At 38.4% G+C, this 21,720-nt stretch overlaps 1 protein-coding gene across 1 annotated transcript in view; it reads left to right on the top strand.

Moving 5' to 3' along the window:
* LOC126109506 (serine-rich adhesin for platelets-like) overlaps positions 1 to 21,720 on the top strand; it is a 161,722-nt gene that overhangs the window by 5,690 nt on the left and 134,312 nt on the right. The window contains exon 2 of the mRNA XM_049914528.1: positions 11,604 to 11,845. Within this exon, the coding sequence (XP_049770485.1) occupies positions 11,604 to 11,845 (242 nt within the window). The remainder of the gene's footprint in view (positions 1 to 11,603; positions 11,846 to 21,720) is intronic.

The raw sequence follows: 21,720 nt of genomic DNA, 5'->3' as shown, positions 1-21,720 counted from the left end.
GTGTCGTATTATCATATTTCCACCAATATTAATACAGTCATGTAAGCTGTCTCATAAATTAGTTGAAGGTATGTGTATAAATAAAAATGTATGAAAGATCGTCCCCCCCCCCCCCCCCCCCCCCATCCCCTGTGTTCATTATTGTCAAGACAAGGTTTGTATGAAGGAAAATTTTTGAAAAATCCACCAGTAAAGTTAGAAATTGAAATCAGTTGTGAAAGATCATTGAAAGTTTTGCTGTCGCTGTTCGCATATAAAAAATCAGTTTTACAATTATACTTTTAATATATCAATAGATATGTAATATATGATGGGGAAACTGTTACTGAAAATCTCAAAAAAGTTCTTGGCTGGTTTACTTCAAATTTTTACACAATACTATTCTGTACATTCAGATGTAAATGGATGTAGAGAGGGGGAGGAGCAGATGGACAGAGGTGGGGGGGAGGGGAGATTATGCACAGAGAGATGGGGAAGGAGATGTATGGGAAAAGGGGGCGGGGATGAGAAGATGCGTGGGGAGAGGGGGGAGGGCAAGGAATTTAGGATGTATTTACTATTCCTTATACATATTTAGCAATTGCAAAGCATTGTTGGGTGTTCTTGTCCTTTATAAAACAGTGGAAAACCCAGGTTTGATTAACAGCATCATAATTTGGATAGATTGCTGCTTACCGTATAGTAGGAGCATTGAGTGCCATATAGTTGACTAAAGTTGACTAAGCTAATACATAGAGTTGTTAAAAAGATTTAGAAAAATGTATACACGTTCATACATGCTCGACTCACACACAGAGGGCGCTCGTGGCCCCTGACGTCTCTGGGTGTTGAAGCCCAACTGTAAAGCAGCATCTGTGTGAACCCTGTTTTTCAACGTAATCTCCTTCCCATCCTTATACTGGGGTGGGGGCAGTATGACTGCATAGAACCATTCCACTGGTCGACATTGGAGCCAGCATCTTGCTGCATCAGTAACCTCCCCATCATCCATGTGCTCCTTCATGCAATGTGTGTCCTTCATTGGGCCAAACAGACGGAAGTCAGAATGTGCAAGATCCGGACTGTATGGTGGGCTAGGAAGAAATGTTCAGTGAAGTTTTGTGAGTTCCTCTCAGGTGCACAGACTTGTGTGAATGGTGCGTATATGAATGCTTGTATGTTTTACTAAATCTGACACATGTGAGACCTTGCATTATTGTGGAGAAAGAGAAGTTCATTTGCATTTTTGTGGTGATGAACATGCTGACATTGTTTCTTCATTTTCCTCAGGATAGCATAATACAATTCACAGTTAATCGTTGCACTGTGAGGGAGGACATGACGCAGAATAACCACTTCAGAGTCCCAGAGGACCGTCACTATTGCTTTAGAAGACCGTCACCATTACTTTACTGGGAGAGGGTGCGGCTTTGAACCTTTTCTTCAGAGGAGAGGTGGTGTGGCACCACTACGTGGATTACCATTTTGTTTCCAGTTCAGTGTAATGAATCCCTGTTTCCTCACCTGTGATGTTGTTCGACAAAAAATTGTCACAATGAGCCTTGCAAGATGCAAGCATTTCTGCACAGGTGGTCCTTCATTGTTCTTTATCGTCTTCCATTAGGTGGTGAGGACCCCAGCAGGCACTCACCATGAGTACCCTGGAAGAGTGTATCACCACTGCCAACAAATACATCCAGTTGAGCATCAAGATATTTATTTGTGATCTGTCGATCACCTCAAATGAGAGTGTCCACACGTTCCAACTTGCAGGAGTCACAGCTGTGAATGGCCAGCCAGCATGTGGGAGATCGGACAGGTTTGCGTGTTTGTGTTTGATGACAGAGGCCTTGCCCAAAGACTCACTGTGTATTTGTTCACTGCCAGATCTCTGTAGACATTCTGCAAGCACCTATGAATATCTGCAATTCTGTTTTTCTATCAAAAGAAACTTAATGACAGCTTCTGCTTGGAATGCAGCTCCAGTACAGATGCCATTTTAAAGGCTGTGTATAGGGTTGCCATGTGTCAGAACTTAACAATAGTATGGAGGCTGAAGCAGGAATAGTTCACGATGTTCACAAGAAATTCTGCGTTTTTTGAACTGAAATTGGCTGGGGGGGGGGGGGGGGGGGGAAGTGTGCTTTGTTTAGTGAAAGCCCCTCATAGATTATAAACAGTAATAACACCAGTTATTTTGCGGCACATACCACAAGGCACTCCCATCAGTCCCTGCTCCATAGGCACATCATGCCAATTACTTGGGCCCTGTGGAGGGTGCTGTGGTGGAATCTGCCTCTTCTGTTGTCTGCCAGCTTCCTGTTTGCAAGGATGACTTCCCCATTCTGAGGAAGGATATCTTTGTTGTTGGTGAGGAGGACAACCAAATGCTGGCACCAGGCATCTCATTTACATATTGTTGGGTGGCAAGACATGACCCACAGCTCTGCTTTTACTTTCGATCTCCATGACAGCTTCCCATAATGCAACAGATGATGGTTGATTGATGAGCTGATGTGCTACCCAAACTGTTCTTAATATAGTGTGTGCAGTCTCGTCCAGAATCTGTCATGTTGTTTTGCAACACAGCATCTCCCCAAGATTGAATCTGCATGCTGGTTCAGTTGCTGTCAATATCAGCAATAATGCAGACATCCCTAGGTAGTATGTTCTGATGGGCCTTCTCTACCACAGGCATAAAGAGGTTTGTCTTCACCCAAATTGATGCCACTAGGTGATGTAAGGCCTGCGACCCTGTGTGTCGGCTCCCATGAAGAATTTGAAAGATTTGGGTGCCTCATTCCCAGTTTCCCTTATATACTCAGGAGAAAATTGTAGGCACGTCTTGCTGTTTGAGGGTTGCCTCATCATTTCTGCTGTAGGAAGAAGATATAATTTTGAATCGTCTTAATTGTGGCCATATTCCTATAAAATTCTGCACTTCACAACAATTGTCTTTTTTCAGCCAGTACATTGCTACATCTTTCTTCAACTACTACATTGCCGACTTTCTCAGCATCTTGCGATCAAGTGGACATATCCCATTACCTGAAATGCCTTAACTGACTTTCCATCAGCAGAAGAGATATTCTGTGTGCACCCTATAAACTACCTGTGCTTGTATTACATAGATATGTCTATGCATCCAAGCGCTCGCACAGTGTCCCAGGACCACAATTATTCTCTGCTGGTAATCCTTGTAATTGGATGCTATACAGAGTCTTCACTTACGTGATAAGAAGCTATGTGTCAAGCCGGAATTCTGGTATTCCACGTTACTCTCTGCGTATAACTCCTCTCTCTCACCCTTTGCATCTCATGGCGTTAGTGCCCATTGGCCCCACCATTAAGGTTCTCTCAGACAAGTTAATTCACTTATAACTTGACTATCTGCACTATAATATAGTTTTATAAATTATATTTTTGTTGCAGTTACCATTCCAAAGAATGATACAATACACCTCCCACATTAGTCTGTCCTGTGCAGGCCTCTCCATCTCTACATAGCTACTGCAGCCTACATCCACTTGAATTTGTTTATGCTATTTAATCCTTGGTCTCCCTTTAGATTCCACCCCCCCCCCAACCCCTCCCTTTTCTTTCCACATTACCCTTATTTCTGAAATAATTAATTATTCCTTGATGCCTCAGGATGTATTTTCCATACTATTCCTCCTTTTAGTCAAATTGTGCTGCAAATTTCTTTTCTCCCCTGTACAGTTCAGTTTCTCTTCATTAGTTACTCGATCTACCCATTTAATTTCAGCATTCTTCTTATAGCACCACATTGTAAAATGTCTACTCTTTTTCTTGTCAGTACTTTCACAATTTCTGCTTGGTTACCTTTATTGTTGTTCGATGTCTGGATAGAATAACTTGTCATTAAATCACTGTTTAAGATATGGAACTTTGTAGTTGGTATTTTTACCTAAACTTCCTACTAACTAAACTTTAACTACTTCAAATTTATTGCTGATAATGTGTAATTCTCAGGTTCAGTAATGAGTACCCAAAAATATTGTGGCCAGCTTTTAGAGATAGTTTTACAGTGGATCTCTGATTTTTACATTCTCCGATTTTACATTTTTTTGTGATTCTACACCATAAATTTGTATCCCCTGTGAAAAACCCCCTAAGATTAATTCTGAAAATTTCCCAATTTTACATTTCTTCCTAGTAAGGTTGACCTCGATTCTAAGTTCTTACTCGATGTCTCGCTTGATGTCATCCCAGTTTCTTCCTATTGACATTTGATGTGACTGAATGAGTTATAACTGGCACAAAAGACAGACAGTTCACACCACAGATGGTAGCAGAGTTAAGGGGATATTTGAGGCCATTGTGGAGAAGGGAGATGTGTGAGAGAAGATGCTGACATGATCCACAATCAGTGTTGCCAACCCTACTTGCAACATTTAGCTTTCCTGTGCAATTATGATACAACTACTGCTAGGTTGCAGCGATAAAAAGATGACAGTTGATACAAAGTGTTCCGGACCGACCCAGTATGTGATGAAGGGACCCAGCCACCACCTTTTCTTGTGCCACTTTAACTCAGTCATATCTTTTTGAATGTATTTCTGATGTACTGTATTTAGCAACGATATCAATCGCCTTCCTTGTAAATTAAAATACTGAGTCTCGAAGAATATGTTCAATCGTGATCAAGGAAACATCACCCATTTCCGGCTAGTGAACGCTTATTGGCTGGCAACTTGTTAAGTCACCCAATAGGCAGCACAGTCATTGCACCACAGTAAAACCCGTAAAATGAAGTTTCCTACTGGATGTGTGGAGAGAGAGATGGCCTTTCAATGACAAGAGTTCCGGTAGGGGGTGAAAGCATCTTTTTTTAACTGCTGAAAATATACTTTTCGTGCAGATGATGTGCTATGACAGAGACATCGCAGGGAAATAGAACAAGAGTTTTGTGATAGTACATTTAAAGACTTTTGTGTTCAAATGTGACATGATACAGTTGCAGCAACTATATACGCTACTCGTGTGTGTACTTTGCACCACACACTGTAGAGCATAAAGATTGGTAGCAGTGATAGAGGGCATGAAGCAAAACTGTAGCACCTAAGCTTTCTCTCAAATTTACATCTTACACAGCGTACAGAAATTCTCTGGGCTGAGCTCTGATAAGCTTGTAACATCAATTGGGGAAATAAATTCATTTTTTCATGTCTCTGTTCTCTCATTGAGCCTAAAATAACACTTTATCGGTGGTGAGTGTATGAAGTGAAGTGTGGCTCATAAGGAAAGCATTAAACAGTAACACTAATGGTAGCAACGTTTTTCAAGATGCAAATGTCCGCATTTATGCTTATGGTTTAATTACTTCACTGCTGTGATGTTTTTGCTTTAATTCAACATGCTCATTAATTTTTGCTTTTTTCTTGGCGAGCACAGAGGATGATCTCTCAAAAAAACGTGTATTGAAAGTATAAAACTGATCGATTACCTTGTACTCGGATATCAGTTTCAATTTTTTTATGATTTTTTACTTGTTGTTACTATCTGTGATTTTTTAAATAACTGTTGAAATTCATTACCACAAGTTATTGCATAAACATTGTGTTGTACTTTTAATTTCCTTCACTTAGATAGATTTTATGCAAAGTATTGGAGAAGATGCCAGTTACATACATTTTTGCTCATATTTTGGGGGGAGGGGGGATTTAACATTTTCTTCGATTCTGCATTTTCCTCAGTTTTTCATTTTCTAAGTCTGGACCGCATAATAGGGGTTTTACTGTGGTTATGCCAATATAGCACTCAGTTCACCAGAAAAAGTAATCTGTGATGGAAAGTCTTTAATGTCTGTGCACTTTTGTTGTTATGAAGTCTATTAGAGTTCTTTGTGGGGTCATGGTATGCAATGTACACTACTAGTCATTTATTCAATGAATGTTTAGTGACTGGATTATATATGCTTAAGATAACTCTGTACCAGAATAACATAAAAAAGAGGAACATCCATTTGGTTTAAATTTTACCATAATTGTTCAAAATTTTAGAAAATACCAAAGTGGTTTCCTAAGCATGCAGCCACTAATAATGTATGGTCCACAGCAAAGGTTAAGTTTCTGAAGGTTATCAATATTGGAAAGCTCTTCACACACACAGTAAGAATGTGCCTCATTCATTAGATAATAAATTATAAGCTGCTAGTCTTCTTTGTGACATCTAAAAGTAATTCAGCTGGATGAGTTATTACATCCTTTTTCAGTAAATTTGAATATTATGACATCTGTTGAATTCATATCTCTCTAATGGGAGAGAAAGGGTGTCAGTATGAAATATCCCAAAATTAAGCTGAGAGTCATTACTTGATTGAGGAGCAACTGTGTAGTTTCCCCTGAGGTCCCATCTTTGGGTTGTTTCTTTTTCTTTTTTATATTGTGAATAACAATAAAAAACACTCAACAACCATTCAAATTGTCATAAAAATAATAATGATTGAAAACATCAAGAAACATGAGGTGTCTCCAAAAGCTGCACAGGTGTACAAAGGTGCTTGTCTGGAAGTACTGCTCCATCTCAGTATATATGTCCTGGGTAGCTGCAGTACACCACAAAGATCATGTTGCATTGCAGCAGCTGCACATGGATGTGGATTGTCCTGCTGGAAACGCACATCACCTTCCTGTCAAACAAGTGGCAGTAACATGGGAATAACAATCTGTCCACTGCAGTGGGCACTGATTAATTCATCCTGCAGAAACACCAGATATGACCGCAAGCTGTAACTGGTGGCCCTCAACACCATGAAGCCTGGGACAGGACCTATTGTGTCGTGGGTGGCTGCAGTCTGAAATAGGCCACTCACTCAGTCTATGCTGTACACATGTACGTCCAACACTTGCATACACACAGAATGCACTCTACTCTCCTGTCAACTCTTTTGTAACACCGGAATAGTAGTCCAGTCGATTAAGGAGAATTAAGGGGAAAAATTGCATAGTCAGAAATTTTTGCAAAGTGCTAGGGACTGTCTCGAACAATATGATAAAAATCCTGATCGGTGGGGTGTAGGGGGGTTGGAAGTTCACTTCTTTATGTTTTTCTCGAATAACTCAAAAACTGTGGCTTGGTGGCGAAAACATTTCTGAGTACAAAATGGAACCACAATAAATTTTCTACAAATAGGTCCCATTCATTTTATATCCATAAGACGGGGATGTAGAAGTTATAGATTTTAAAAATCTTTAGTTGTATAAAATTAGTGTTTAAATGAAGTGAGTTAAAAACAAATATTCAGTATATATAACACGCCTATGTGCAGTAGAACCGTATGAAGGGATAAATTGTGTCCACACGGTGAAACAGAGTGAAGGAGGGGATGTGTGGAGTAGAAGCACGAGGGAAGGAAGGTCACCGGATTATGTGCATGGAGTTCCATCCTACGTAGGGCTGCAAACTGAAGATCGAGCAGATGATTCCCAATCTGTGACCACATTACATCACAAGAAGCAACTACAGGGCGTTCCAGAAAAATATGCTGACTCTTCACAGCGCACCTCATTAATCACTGGCAAATTGGTACACAGACATGACGGGGGTGGGGGGTATTTTCCACAAAGTACATTATATGCTGATAAAGCTAAAGTGAGAAACACACACGAAATCTCTACACACTGTCTACACTGGTAAGGAAATTGATTGTTAATTATTCTATATGGCAGCTGTAGCACTCTTCCAAGAAAGGCAAATTCCACCACTACAAGTGCTACTCACATTCCACTTTGCAGACACACTGTGCCTCAACAACATTTCCTGTCCAGTTCTCTTATGTAGATGAAATAACTTCATTGAGCTCATGTTTATGTAGTGGAGTTATTTTCGGTTTATTAAACGGATGCTTTTTGTGGGTGTTAAGTGAGCTGTAATCTAAAAATATGTTCCTGTAGACAAAGGCTGAGAAGTATTTAATTTGTAAGTGTGATGTTGTCTGTGACCTATTTACTGTTGATGGAAAAGGGATGGGTTAGTAAATGTGACACCTTGCTTCTGTCTGTCATTGACAGTATATTGTAAAGACATGTAATTGTGTTGTTGTCACGTGGTGGTGAATTAGTGAATGACCATAAAAGTTACTTCACTTCTCCAGGCATTAACTGTGGTACTAATAGGATGCATATCTTTTCCATTTTGGAGTTTCTGAAACTTGTCGAGTGTGCTACATTGTCTGGATACACTTTACCGCACAACCAAAGTAAGCTGCTGTAATGCACTGGTTGACTTAAGTTGAAATATCTGAAGTTTTGTAACACATAGGTGACTTACCTCTGTAGTAGAGGGAGGCAGTTTAAGCCTCTGGTCTCTTCAAATGCTGGGAAAGCTGAGGCTGGGGTGACGCATTTGATGCCTCCGAGCTGTGAAAAATATTCCACACAATGGTCGTGGAAACAACAAAATTGACATTGACAAATATGTATTAAATGCGTATTACATTTGGGAGAGGATCTTCATTGTTGTAGAAAGCTGACAGCTCCAGCTGTTGGGCTTTTTTACGTAATAGCTCACTTAACAACTCCAAAACAAATACTGACATCTTAAACTGAAAATAACTGCACCATATAAACACAAGCTCAGTGAAATTATTTTGTCTACTCTCATGCTGGTGAGGCATAGTTAGTCAGTAAGCTGAAAAGTGAACAGCACCCATGAGGGGGGAGTTGGCCTCCCAGAAGAATGCCACAGCTGTCGTACAGGAGGACAGAATCTGTTTCCCCTCAGACAATGTGGTACATTGTGCAGAGGTTTACGTAGCTTATTGTCCATATCTGTTTCTTGGGATAGTGTTATTAGAAAGTCGTATTGGCATTCCAAGTGTTCATACATTGTGTAAAAAATAAACCCACCCACCCCTCCTGGGCACATTTGTGTTCTGCTTTGGCAGAGATTCGTGTGTGCTGTGGAGAATTAGCATAATTTTTTGAAACAGTTCCTTTTTGTAATCTAGTGGTGTGGATAGAGTGGGGAGTCATCTGCTCGATCTTCAGTTTGTGGACCTATGAAGGACGAAGATGTGTGTACAGAATCCAGTAACCTTACTGTATCACACACTTCTATTCCGCACATCCACCCGTTCACCCTGTTATACTTCCAGAATACAATTTATTTCTTAATATGGTACACAAATTTAATATTTGTTTTTAACCCACTTCATTTCAATATAAGCAGTAATTTTATACTGTTACAAAATATTTTTAATAATCTGCACTGTAAAAACTATTAGTCCCACAGAAAGAAAACTAATAGCACCCTTTTTCTAGGAAATTTACTGTAGTTTAATTTTGTATTCAGTAACAATCCTGCTAGAAACTACGGTTTTCGAGTTATTAAAGAAAAACATAGAAAAGTGACCGTAGAAACACCCACCCTCACCCTCATTGCAGCGCTCACTCTCATCCATCAGGGTTTTTTGTATATTTTTCAGGACACTCCTTACTAGCACTCTGAAAAAAATTTGCAACTACGTGTTTTTTTCCTCGTAATCAACCTTTTTAAGCATTCGTTAACTGGTCTATAGCTGTGCTTTGTGATGTTGTGGTGTCAGTTCCCACCCATTCTGGTAACACAACAGGTGCAACATATGTCCAGATTTCTTCCTTGAATGATGTTTGATCGGCAACTGCTGCGCTCATAATATGTCAGTCTTGATGTGCCTGTATTATGCAGATATCCAGAACTTGATCTACGCATATGAGCATGTTCCACAGACCCCTGCTGAAAGCAATGACACACGACCAGTACATAGTGTGCAACATGTGCAGCAATCGATTGATACCTCCATTCAGCTTCCTGCAAGCCAACAATTTGATCTAATTCAAATGGCTGAAGTTGTTCAATAGGAGAACATACTGGTCAATTGTACCCCAGAATTAATGTTGAAACCCCTCTTCACTTCTGAACTCAGCACAGTTACTGCCTGCAGAATCAAAACAGAGGCCTACTGAGTGCCATCTGATGACCAGTGACCATGACAAATGAATCACTAACACTACAACCTCTCAGTTATGTACCTACTATTCGCTGGTACCAGTGAACGAAGTCCCTGATAGTGTTGCTTCTTTTTCCAGTGGTGGTGTTGATCATATCGCTCAATAGAAGTGTTACGTAATATTTGAATAGCTCACCTCTTGAGTTCAGTAAGGTTATCTGTTCATATGAACAATGTAAATTTATTTTTTATGTTTAGGTAGTGTGTGTGGGGGGGGGGGGGGGGGGGGCGTGCGCGTGGGCGTGTGAAAGAGAGAGGGAACTATTACATTACTCTGTGAATGAAAATAAGTTGTGATTGTGATATTTTAATTGCTTCTGACCACAACAACAACAACAACAACTACTATTACTACATCCTTGAGGGCCACCTCATTATGCATATAAAAAATAAAGCCTACAGCCAAGCTTATTAATTTAGTGTAGAATATATATTTGTCAACAGCCTTCCCAGAGTTGTAACATCAGTTCTCATCAGATCACCAAACTTAAGCACTGTCGGGCTGGGCTAGCATATGGATGGGTGACCATCCAGTATGCAGCGCATTGTTGCCAAGCGGGGAGTTCTCAGCTCTTGTGAGGCAAACTGAGGAGCTATTTGATTGAGAAGTAGCGGCTCCAGTCCTGTAAACTGACACACAGCCAGGAGAGCGGTGTGATGACCACATGCCCCTCCTTATCTGCATCCAGTGACGCCTGTGGAATGAGGAAGACACAGGGCCGGTCGGTACCATTGTGCTTTCCAAGGCCTGTTCGGATGGAGTTTAGTGTAGAATATATATTTAGTTTTATGTTTATTGAGATGTTCTACGTAGAGGAAGGTCCCCTTAATATGGATCTGCGGAAGAGTGGGTATAGCCAATCAGTCCAAAAAGTTTCAAGGTGGGAATAAAAAAAAAAATAGAGAAAAGTTAAGATGGTAGCTTTAGTGCTTCAGGTGTTCTTCATAGTCTCCTGCGAATTGACAGTGCACAGAATTTTGATATAACTGTGCTAAACCATCAAAATAATTCCTTCTTTTGGACATTGTTCAACTTGCATGTCACATGCGTGCAAATGTCAGTTATATTGTCAAAGCATTGGCACTTCACGTAAATTTGTGCTGTCATTTTGTGGTAGGTTTATATTATTAACAGCAAGTCTCATCACTTGTAATTTATTTTTTTTTTTTTCCAGAAAAAAATTGTCTGCATTTTTCATTTCAGTCGTACTACTGTAGGCATCCAACCTTCATCATTTTTTGTTTGGGAGTCAAGGTATGTGTTACAAAATTTGCACACACTTTTCTCTTCTTCAGAATATTCTGGAGAATGTCTTGGACACATAATTTAGAGATGTTGCTCCATTGTGATTAGTGACACAACAACATCGACACACTACTTAACACAGCTTGCTCACAACTGAGTGGTTGAATGTACATTTGTCATGTACAGTTGGTAGTTCAAGCTGCCACCATAGTTACAGCGGTGATGCTACTTATATGTCAGGAATAAAATCAGTCTCTGAACTTTTTGGACAAATGGTGTATCTAATGTAATCCATATTGAACTCTCATTCATACTATTTGAGAGCTATCATTGTGCCTTGTGAAAGGATACAATTTAATTTCACAGGTAAGAAAAACAAGAGTGCTGCAAAAGCAAAACACAAAAGTCGATCTCGGGGTAAAAAGAAGAAAAAGGAAAAGAAACAGACTCGACGACACACTCGCCATACTGGACAGTGACTCCGAAAGTGATGAGAGTGGCGACAGAGATTCGGACACACGAGAGGACGGAGATGAACGGAAGGGGCGGCGTCGATCTTCGTCGATGCCTGAACCACCGCATAAGAAGCGACGGCGCTCGCCTTCCAGGTAAGTGAGAAGTATTGCTTGAAATTATACTTCAGTGGTTGTTAACTGTACTTCCTAGAGCTAATAAGATACAATACTACAAAGTCTTTGAGCACAGTAGGAAATCTGCCCTATTTTACATACTCTTGAAGATAACCTCGTACAGAAAATTATAACAGTGAGTCTGAAAGTGTTCTAGGGAAAAGAACATATCTGAGGAATTAAGGTTTGAAATAAAGGTCTCAATATGGAACCAGCACTACAACAAAGCCACATAAATACGTCAAAGAAGGCCATTTTTGGAGCAAGGTGTGTGCAAGGAATGTTTTGCTTTTGGAAGACTGGAATGAGGAAATATTGGCAAAGGGTAGTCAACTGAAAGAAATGTAGTAAATGTAATATATTAGAGATTATAAAAAGAAGAGAAAGAAGCTCATCAATCATCAGTTAGGTGGATGTGCAATTTGTGGTACATAGGTCAGTGACAGTAGAAAAACAATAGTGTTTTGATAAAATAAGTTCTACATGTACGTCCATGCTCTGCGAATCATTGTGAATTATATGGCTGAGGGAATTTCCCATTGTATCAGTTATTAGGGCTTTTTCCCATTCCATTTGCATATGGAGTGTGGGAGGTGCTTCTCCGTGTACTACAAAAAGTCTAATCTTGTCTTCACAATCTGTATGGTTGCAGTACATAGGGAATTTTAGTATACTAGATTCATCACTTAAAGCTGGTTCTTGAATGTTTGCGAGTTGATTCTTGAAAAATAAACCACAAACAGCAGCCGTATGGTCTTTTAATAATTATATATATATATATATATATATATATATATATATATATATATATATATATATATATATATATCGACCTGCCAGCGCTTTTGTTGGGTAAGTCTCATCATCTTTCTTTTTAAATATATTTTTCCCACGTGGAATGTTTCCCTCTATTATATATATATATATATATATATATATAATAGAGGGAAACATTCCACGTGGAAACTCTTTGCCTTTACAAATGTCTGCTTGTGTCTGTGTATGTGTGGATGGATATGTGTGTGTGTGCGAGTGTAAACCTGTCCTTTTTTCCCCCTAAGGTAAGTCTTTCCGCTCCCGGGATTGGAATGACTCCTTACCCTCTCCCTTAAAACCCAATCCTTTTGTCTTTCCTTCTCCTTCCCTCTTTCCTGACGAGGCAACCGTTGGTTGCGAAAGCTAGAGTTTTGTGTGTATGTTTGTGTTTATTTGTGTGTCTATCGACCTGCCAGCGCTTTTGTTGGGTAAGTCTCATCATCTTTCTTTTTATATATATATATATATATATATATATATATATATATATATATATATATATATATATGATATATAATTTTTTTAGAGAGATAGCAAGAATCTATAAAGGAGAATTGTAACAAGATGTACAAAATACGTAACTGACAAAAGCAAATTTAAATATAATAACCAACTTATTTATTTTCAGATCATTTATGGGACAAAGTTGAGAGCATTGGATGTCCCATCATTTCCTATTAGGTTATATAATAAATTCATTGAATAGTGACAGAAGTCAAAATTTAAAATACGTGGAATGGAGAAGGACAGCTCTTATAGACGTTCAGCTCTAAAAAGAAGGATAAAGTTGTAAAAACCCAGAAAATGAACAGTGGTATTTCATAGTACTCACAATCGAAAGGCAGGACATGTTAAATAGCACCAGGAACGGGCCAAAGAATAAAATCAGAATTAATTTTTTTTTAAAATGGGTAAAGGAATGCAAAAGTAATCAAACATATCTTACTGGATGGATCTGATGCTTGTCAGTAAGAATGGTGACGGGTGGCAGCCAACAGAATGCTGAATGTGTGCATGAGTGATAAGTAAACAGCAGGTGCAGCTTACTTACCTGGAAGAGACAGATGCTGCATGAAATTGTAAATAGTTTGCATAAGAATTTTGGGGAGTCGTCCTTATGATAGAGATACATTGTAGACAATCAAAATTGACAAGTATATTATAATGCTTCAATTTAGTTTGGCTATTTAGTGTACATTCTGTATGACAACTTCAGTTTCACATAATTTCAATCTCTTCCAATATATTTAAAGTGTGGCTTGTGGTCTGACGATGTAAAATTTTTAAGTTATTTAACAAATCAGTTGCGGTATGGTTTTGTTCTCATAAGTAGGTACTTAATGCTGACTTGGAATTTGTGAAAGGCCATACTTTTAATACATTGGAAGAGACTTACACTATGTGAAATATTAGTTGTCATACAGAAGGTATACTAAATAGCTGAATGAAGTTGAAACATTATAATATACTCCCCAATTTTGATTGTCTGCAGTGTAAAAGATAGATCCTCATTATATTGCAGTAGTAATTTGCGCCAATGGTGTATTGGAGCGAAATGCTATTGGCATTCCTGCATACAACTGTGTTTAATGTGTAACTGGCAGAAGTTTCATTGTTGTATGTTTGTTAGTTACTGTTCAGTGGTGTATTGAGTAGAACGTTGCGTAGCACAGTTTGCGAATGTTGACATGGCAGTTAGAGGAGAAATGTGTCTGTATTAAATTTTGCATGAAACTAGAGAAAACCTTTACAGAGACATATCAAATGATGCAGGAATCCTGCAGCGATGAGTACTAAAGCTGAACTCAGTGTTACAAATGGTTCACACAGTTTAAAAATGGCCGGACAGAAGTTAAAGGTGACACTCTTTCAGGACGCCCTTCAACATCTATCAACAACACTCATGTCAGGAACATCATTGAAATTGTGCGCGCCAATCGAAGACTGACTGTGTGAGAGGCTGCAGAAGGATGTAGCTTTTCAGTTGGATCATGTCATGAAATCCTGACACAGCATCTTGGAATGCATAGTGTTGCCACCAAGTTCATCCCACGGCTTGTGAGTCGAGACTGGACAGACCTTCACCTCGCATATTTGTGAAGAGCTTCATAACTGATGATGAGACATAGGTGTATGATTATGATTTTGAGACCAAGGTTCAGTCTTCACAATCTTCACAGTGGGTTGGGAAAGTTTCTCCAAGACCCAAAAAAGCTCATCAGGTCAGGTAAAATGTCATAGCCGTACTGATAGTTTTCTTTCACTTTGAAGGATTAGTTCATCATGAATTTGAGCCACAGAGAAAAACTGTTATCGTGGCGTGTTGCGATGCCTGTGAGAATGGCCTGAAGTGTGGTGAGACAGTTCATGGCTCACACATCATGATAACACACCTGTACATTCATCCCTGTTAGTGCGTGACTATTGCACAAAAAAACGATATCACTGTGCTACTTCATCCTCCTGGCCCCTGCAGACATTTTTTTTTTATTTCAAAGTTGAAAATCCCGTTGAAAGAACAAAGATCGACAATGGCAGATGAGATAAAAGAAAATTCACAAATGGCGCTTCTCACAATCCAATGAAAGGCGTACCGAGACTGCTTCCAGAAGGGGAAAAGGGCATTGGGAGCGAAGTATCAGTTGTTGAGGAGAGGGTTTTGAAGGAAACCATGTGAAATAAAAGGTAAGTGTAGAAAAATTTTGTGGACAAAGTTCTGTTATTTTTTGAACAGATCTCATATATCTCTATCATAAGGATGACTCCCAAGATTGTCATTCATGTTATTTGCTACTTCACATGCTGTCTGTCTCTTATGAGTAAGCCGCACCTGTTGTTTACTTGTCACTTGTGCTGGCTGCTGCTCGTGACTGTTCCTGTCGATGCGCACCTGATCCATTCTTGTAACACACATTTTATTTCTTTTGTACTCCTTTGCTCTTCTTTTATTCATTTTAACTTTATTCTGTGGCCCACTTTTGGTGCTTTTCACTACGTCCTGTCTTTTGATCGTGACTGCTATTTAATACTCCTGTTCATCTTCAAGTCCATTTTCCTGGTTTTACAACTTCGTCTTTGTTTTTAGAGCTGACCTTCTTTAAAGGCCATCTTCTTCATTCCACCTCTTTTAAATTTTGACTGTCATCACTATTTGACGAATTCATTATAACCTGAGTGGGAGTGATGAGATGCCCAGTGCACTAAACTTCTCTGAAAATAAATAAGTTGACTATTATATTTAAATTTGCTTTTATCAATTACATAGTTTTGCACATTATGCTATAATTCTTCTTCTTAGATTCTTGCCATCTTTAAAAAAAATATTATAATTTTAATTCCCTCTAATGAACCTTCCTTGGCAACTAGAGAAATTATTAAGTATTCTTGATAAGAGCAAAAAGAACAAACAGACAGGCAGCCTCAAAACTTTCCGCTGCTAAATAATTTATAACTACTGTTCCGTACTCTTACCAAGTCCTCTTTCCTTCCTAGTATTAAATGATTTAAATAAACCTGTCCTTTGGCGTTACTGTTGAATATGAAAATTGAAATTGACCTTTTCATCAAAAATGAAATATTTAGTGCTGTGGATCTTAATTACTGTCTTCTTGGCTGAAAAAGAGTAAATTATTAATTTTGCAGTAATGCGTGGCATCTGCGGAGTGCAATCGAATGCACCTAAGGTTAAAGTTCTTCTTAGCAACCAGCGTGAGAAACAACTTTTCAAGATCTGCATTGTAATGTAGCTCTAAAAAATTCTTGATGCTGTTATTGAAAACAGTCAGACGAATATGATTCTGAACAACTATGATAGTCTGTGTCGATAGGGCAAGTTCCACAAATTTTCGCTTTTCACAAAAGAGAATCTGTTCATTCCAAAAGACCATGTTATTAAACAGAGATTTCACAGTACTACCAAGCATTCAAAATCCTACGTCTTCCGTTTGCTTGCACTTTATATCGTAATTACTAGGAGGGGAAAGATGAGCATAATATCCACTTCAGAAATTAGAAAAATTTTACCTTTTAAGATAACAATTACTATTTCATAAAAATGTTCTTCTCACTGCTCAACTATTACAGTATATATTCAGCTTTTTACAAGAGCGTATATTGACAAAAATTAATATTTTCTAATATCTCGCAGAAATGGCGGCTGTCATTTCCATTTTTAACTATAGAAATACCTCCTATGAAAATACGTCCTTCCTTAGTCAAGTCTACTATCAGAAAAAAAAATCATTGGTAAAGTCACAGAATACTCAGGTTTGTTAAAATTCACGGAACACAAACAAGCCAATTAAGTTATTTACAATGCTGCGCTCTCGCAGGCGAAAACGATAATGCAGGCTATTTACAAGTGAGAGTTTCTCTGTTGCTTTTGCCTCACAATGTTCCACTAAACAATTAAAATACAGTCGTGCTCCACCGAATAGACCCTTGTACAGTATTTTAGTGGTAAATAAACAGAACATTATTACTGGAAAATATCCCTCTAGCCATCGCAGCATTCATTATTTACGTATATGTCACAGTCTGCATTACCCGTTATGAAGTGATACTATATCCACATGTGCTATTCTTCTTTATTAGATGTACCTGAAGATGCCACTTCAACATTGTGAAACTGAAACTGGTAGTACTATTACCAACCATACTATAACTGTTTACAGTTTATGTTTCAAGAATGCATATTATTATTGTTAGTTTCTTCTTCTTCTTCGTTTCACCCAACTTTGGGGTACGTTGAATCAATCACTTCTGTGTGTTCTGTGCCTTTCTTTTCGCCCAGTACTGTTTCATTCTTTCTGATCTTGCTTTTCTTTCCTCATCAGAGATGACAATCGTTCTTTTCTTTCTATTTTGGAGCTGGAATCCCTCTTTTCTGTCTTTGCTTATCATTTTTGCGGTCCTGTCTGTGAGCATTTTTTCTGTGATGTGTAGTTCTCTTAAGTCTTTCTCTGTTTGGATAAACCAATTTGGTTTGGATTTTTTATTCCTGAAGTAGTCAAACATTCTTTTTGTAAGTCTATTTGGGTTCATTCTGAGAATGTGCCCATAAAACTCAATTCTTCTTTTCCTCATTGTATCCGAAAGTTTTTCTGTGGTTTTGTAGAGTGTTTCATTTTTGGTATGAATTAGTTTGTCCTTATGAAATTTGGGGCCTAAAATTTTTCTCAATATTTTTCTTTCTTTGATCTCTAGCCTTTCAATTGGGCCATGGTTAGTGATAGATAATGTCTCAGCTGCATATAGTGCTTCTGGTTTAATGACAGTGTTGTAATGTTTTATTTTTGAATTCCATGAGAGGGACTTTTTATTATAAGTATTTTTAGTAAGCTGAAAGGCTAGTTCAACTTTGTTTCTTCTTAATTCTATTGCTATTTTCTCAAGGGCGTTCCAGCTAATCCATTCACCAAGATATTTGAATTCTTTAACAATTTCGATCTTTTGGTCTCTTACTTTAAGATATTTCATTGGCTTTTTTATATTTGTGATTATTTTGGTTTTTTCAAAAGAAATTTTAAGGCCATTTTCTCTGCTTGTTTCTGTAATTCGAGGATCTGTTCTTTGGCTTCTTCCCATGTTTCAGCTAGTAGGGCCATATCATCTGCAAATGCTAGGCAATTAACCTTGATGCCTTTGTTTTTTGTTCCTAGTCGGATTCCACTATTGATTTTCTTGTTCCATTCTCTTACTATTTTTTCTAGGGCACAGTTAAATAACAATGGAGAGAGTCCATCACCTTGTCGTACTCCAGTTTTTATCTCAAATAGGTCTGAGAGTTCTCCCATAAATTTAATTTTGGAGTATGTGTTGGTGATGGTTTCTCTAATTAGGTTTGTAGTTTTATTGTCTAGGTTCAATTCTTTTAATATGGAGATTAGAGATTCCCTGTCTATGGAGTCGTACGCCTTTTGAAAGTCAATGAATGTGATGACATACGCTTTTGCTCTCGATTTTTGATAGGCCATAAGATTTTTGAGGTTTAGAATTTGTTCTGGGCAGGATCTTCCCTTTCTGAAGCCTGCCTGGTATTCTCCAAGTTGACAGTCTAGCTGGGGTTCTGCTCTGTTCAAAAGGACTTTAGACAGTATTTTGTATGTTACGTCAAGGAGCGAAATCCCTCTGTAATTGTTGGGGTCTGTTCTGGATCCCCTCTTATGAATTGGGTGAATGAGGGCCATCTTCCATTCATCCGGAATTCTTTCTGTTTTCCATATTTCTTCAAATATGTTTTGGAGAGATTCTATGGCATTTCTATTGACATTTTTCCACAGTTCAGCTGTAATTTGGTTCTCTCCCGAAGCCTTATAGTTTTTGAGATTCAAAATGATTGATTGTAGTTCCTCGACGGTGGGTGGTTCTGAGTTAGGACTTGTTGAAGTTGAGTTGCTGAAATCCATTTTTTCAATTGGTTCTTTACAGTTGAGAAGGTTTCTGAAATATTCCCTCAAAATTTTGCAATTATCCCTGTTGTTGTGTGCAATATTACCATTTTTATCTTGTAATTGGAGTGTCGGTGGGCTGTACTTGGTTATTTTTTGTTTAAAAGTTCTGTAAAAGCTCCTAGTCTTGTTTTTCTTGAAGTCTTCGTTGATCTGCAAAAGGAGTTGATCTTCTTGTGCTTTTTTAATTCTTTTGAGGTTTTTACTCACTAGTTTTCTTACACTCAGGAAATTTTGCCTATTACATTCATTTTTCTGAGATTGCATCTGTTGCCATGCTTTCTTTCTTTGTTCAATAAGTTTGTCACATTCCTCTGTCCACCATGCGTGTTTTTTGATTTTGGTTATAGGTGCTATTTGTTCAGCTTTGGTTAGTAGGCTTTCCTTCATTTGATCCCAATTTTGGTTCCTTATATCTTAGAGTCGCGAGGGGAAACTCCTTCAAATTCATTATCTTTTCTGGATCGTATCTTCTGCTTTTGGGTTTACTGTTTCTATCTTTCCTATTGGGGATAATTTTGAGTTTTATTTTAGAAAGATAGTGATCAGAATCCAAGTTTGCTCCTCTGAGTACTTTGACATTTTGTATTTCTGTATGGTGTTTCCATTTTATCGCCACATGATCAAGTTGAAATTCACCCAAGTGTGGGTTTGGTGAGGTCCATGTCTTCTGTTTTCTGGGTAGTCTCTTAAAGGCTGTGGATTTCAGGATCAAGCCATGCGCTTGGCAGAGTTCTACTAATCTGACTCCATTTTGGTTAGTTCTATTGTGCGCTGGGTAGTTTCCAACAATATTTTTGTATTTCTTCTCTTTTCCTACTTGAGCATTGAAGTCCCCCGTAAGTATGATGTTGTGTTTGTCTGGGATCTTTTGCACCGCGTCATCTAGTTGTTCCCAAAAACGTTCCACCTTTTCCTTATTTTTCCTATTGTCTTCATTTATGGGGGCATGTGCATTCACAATTGTGTATACTCTATTAGCAGATTTAAAAGAAAAAGAAATAAACTATTGTTAGTTTATTATATTATTATTTAATTTTTAAATGGTTGAAATTTTTCTGTTTGAGATACAGCTGAAAAACATATATACTTAAAAACCCCACTGAAAACTTTTTTCCCTTGATTACTAAAATTCCTAGCTTGGCAACAGGTCTTTGCAGAGTTGATTATTGCTTGGTGTTTGTTATGTATAAGCTTAAGAAAGTGTCGCATTCTCTCTCCTTTTTTTCCACCAAATTTGACTCTGTCCTACATAATCAGTATATAAATCTTAAGTTTACATATTTTTTGGAAATGGACATTTCTTATTGTCACCTAGTGTTCACGACGCGATCATACATAATACTGTACAAGTTTTATGACAACAAAAACAATCAAAACTTCCTGGCAGATTAAAACTGTATGCCGGACCGAGACTCGAACTTGGTACCTTTGCAAGTGCTCTACCAACTGAGCTACCCAAGCAAGACTCACGCCCCATTCTAAAAACAATCAATTTTTGACAAAATAAAATAACTGGATGGATAAAAAGACTACTCACTAAGCAGCAGCAGAACACACACATAAAAGATTATATTTAGGCAATCTTTCTGAGCCAGTGGCTCCATCTTCAGGCAGATAGGTTGATGGGGAAGGAAGAGGGGTGAAGGGAAATGACTGGAAAGGCCTAGGAAAAGGGGCAGATTTTGGGAAAGTTACCCAGAACCATGGGTCAGGGGAGACTTACCGAACAGGATGGGAAGGGAAGACTGATTGTTGGGGACTGCACTGGATGAGATGTGGAAACCTGAGAGCTAAAAAGCGTCTAATGCTTTTGACGACAGAAGAATGTGTGAAGTGTATGTATGCTACCTTTGCACCTCCTTTATACAAGTTGACTTACTTGAGAGAGCGCAGGCGATCTTCTTCGCTGGTTAGGCAGCTGCTGGAATCTCTATAAACTCCACCTCCGAAGGATAATGCTAGTTAAAGGAACCTCTAAGACTCCCTCTTTACTCGTGAAATAAGGAGGTACTAGAAGAATACTTTTAGTTCACTATTGGTATATTTCAACTTCCACAAAGAACAAAATTCACACTTCTCACATAAACATTCAACTTCTTGTAAGTCACCCGTGTCGTCTCACATTAGAAACAATTAAGTTACATTTACAACAGAGTTGGTTTAATAACCACGACTCTATTACACTGAAATAATAAACTTGTCTTGCCTCTAGCAAGTCTGGATTACGAGTTTTTTTAAGTTCCTTTTTTCACTAACAATAGCCACTGACACTGTTATCACAGAGTTACATAAATACTCCATGGTCCTCTCGTACGCACTCACTAAACACCCATGGACTTCCCGACAGTTACTCTTCATTGCAGTTCAACCACCACGTCCACATTCTTCTCGCGACTGAATTTCAAACCTCCATACACAAACATGTGACGTGTGGAAGGGAGGATTTTATCATTCTACACTGACATCTAAAATATCGTGTGTTCAAGATGGTAGAAGGCCGAATGGTTCTAGAATTTACACTGAAATTCTCAAATCACTACATATCCCGGATATGTAATCATTATGTAAATAATTTTACACATAATA

Source organism: Schistocerca cancellata, chromosome 12, assembly GCF_023864275.1.
Source record: "Schistocerca cancellata isolate TAMUIC-IGC-003103 chromosome 12, iqSchCanc2.1, whole genome shotgun sequence".
NCBI classification, from domain to species: domain Eukaryota; kingdom Metazoa; phylum Arthropoda; class Insecta; order Orthoptera; family Acrididae; genus Schistocerca; species Schistocerca cancellata.
Note: the sequence above shows the minus strand (reverse complement) of the source record. Positions and strands in the feature narration are given on the sequence as shown.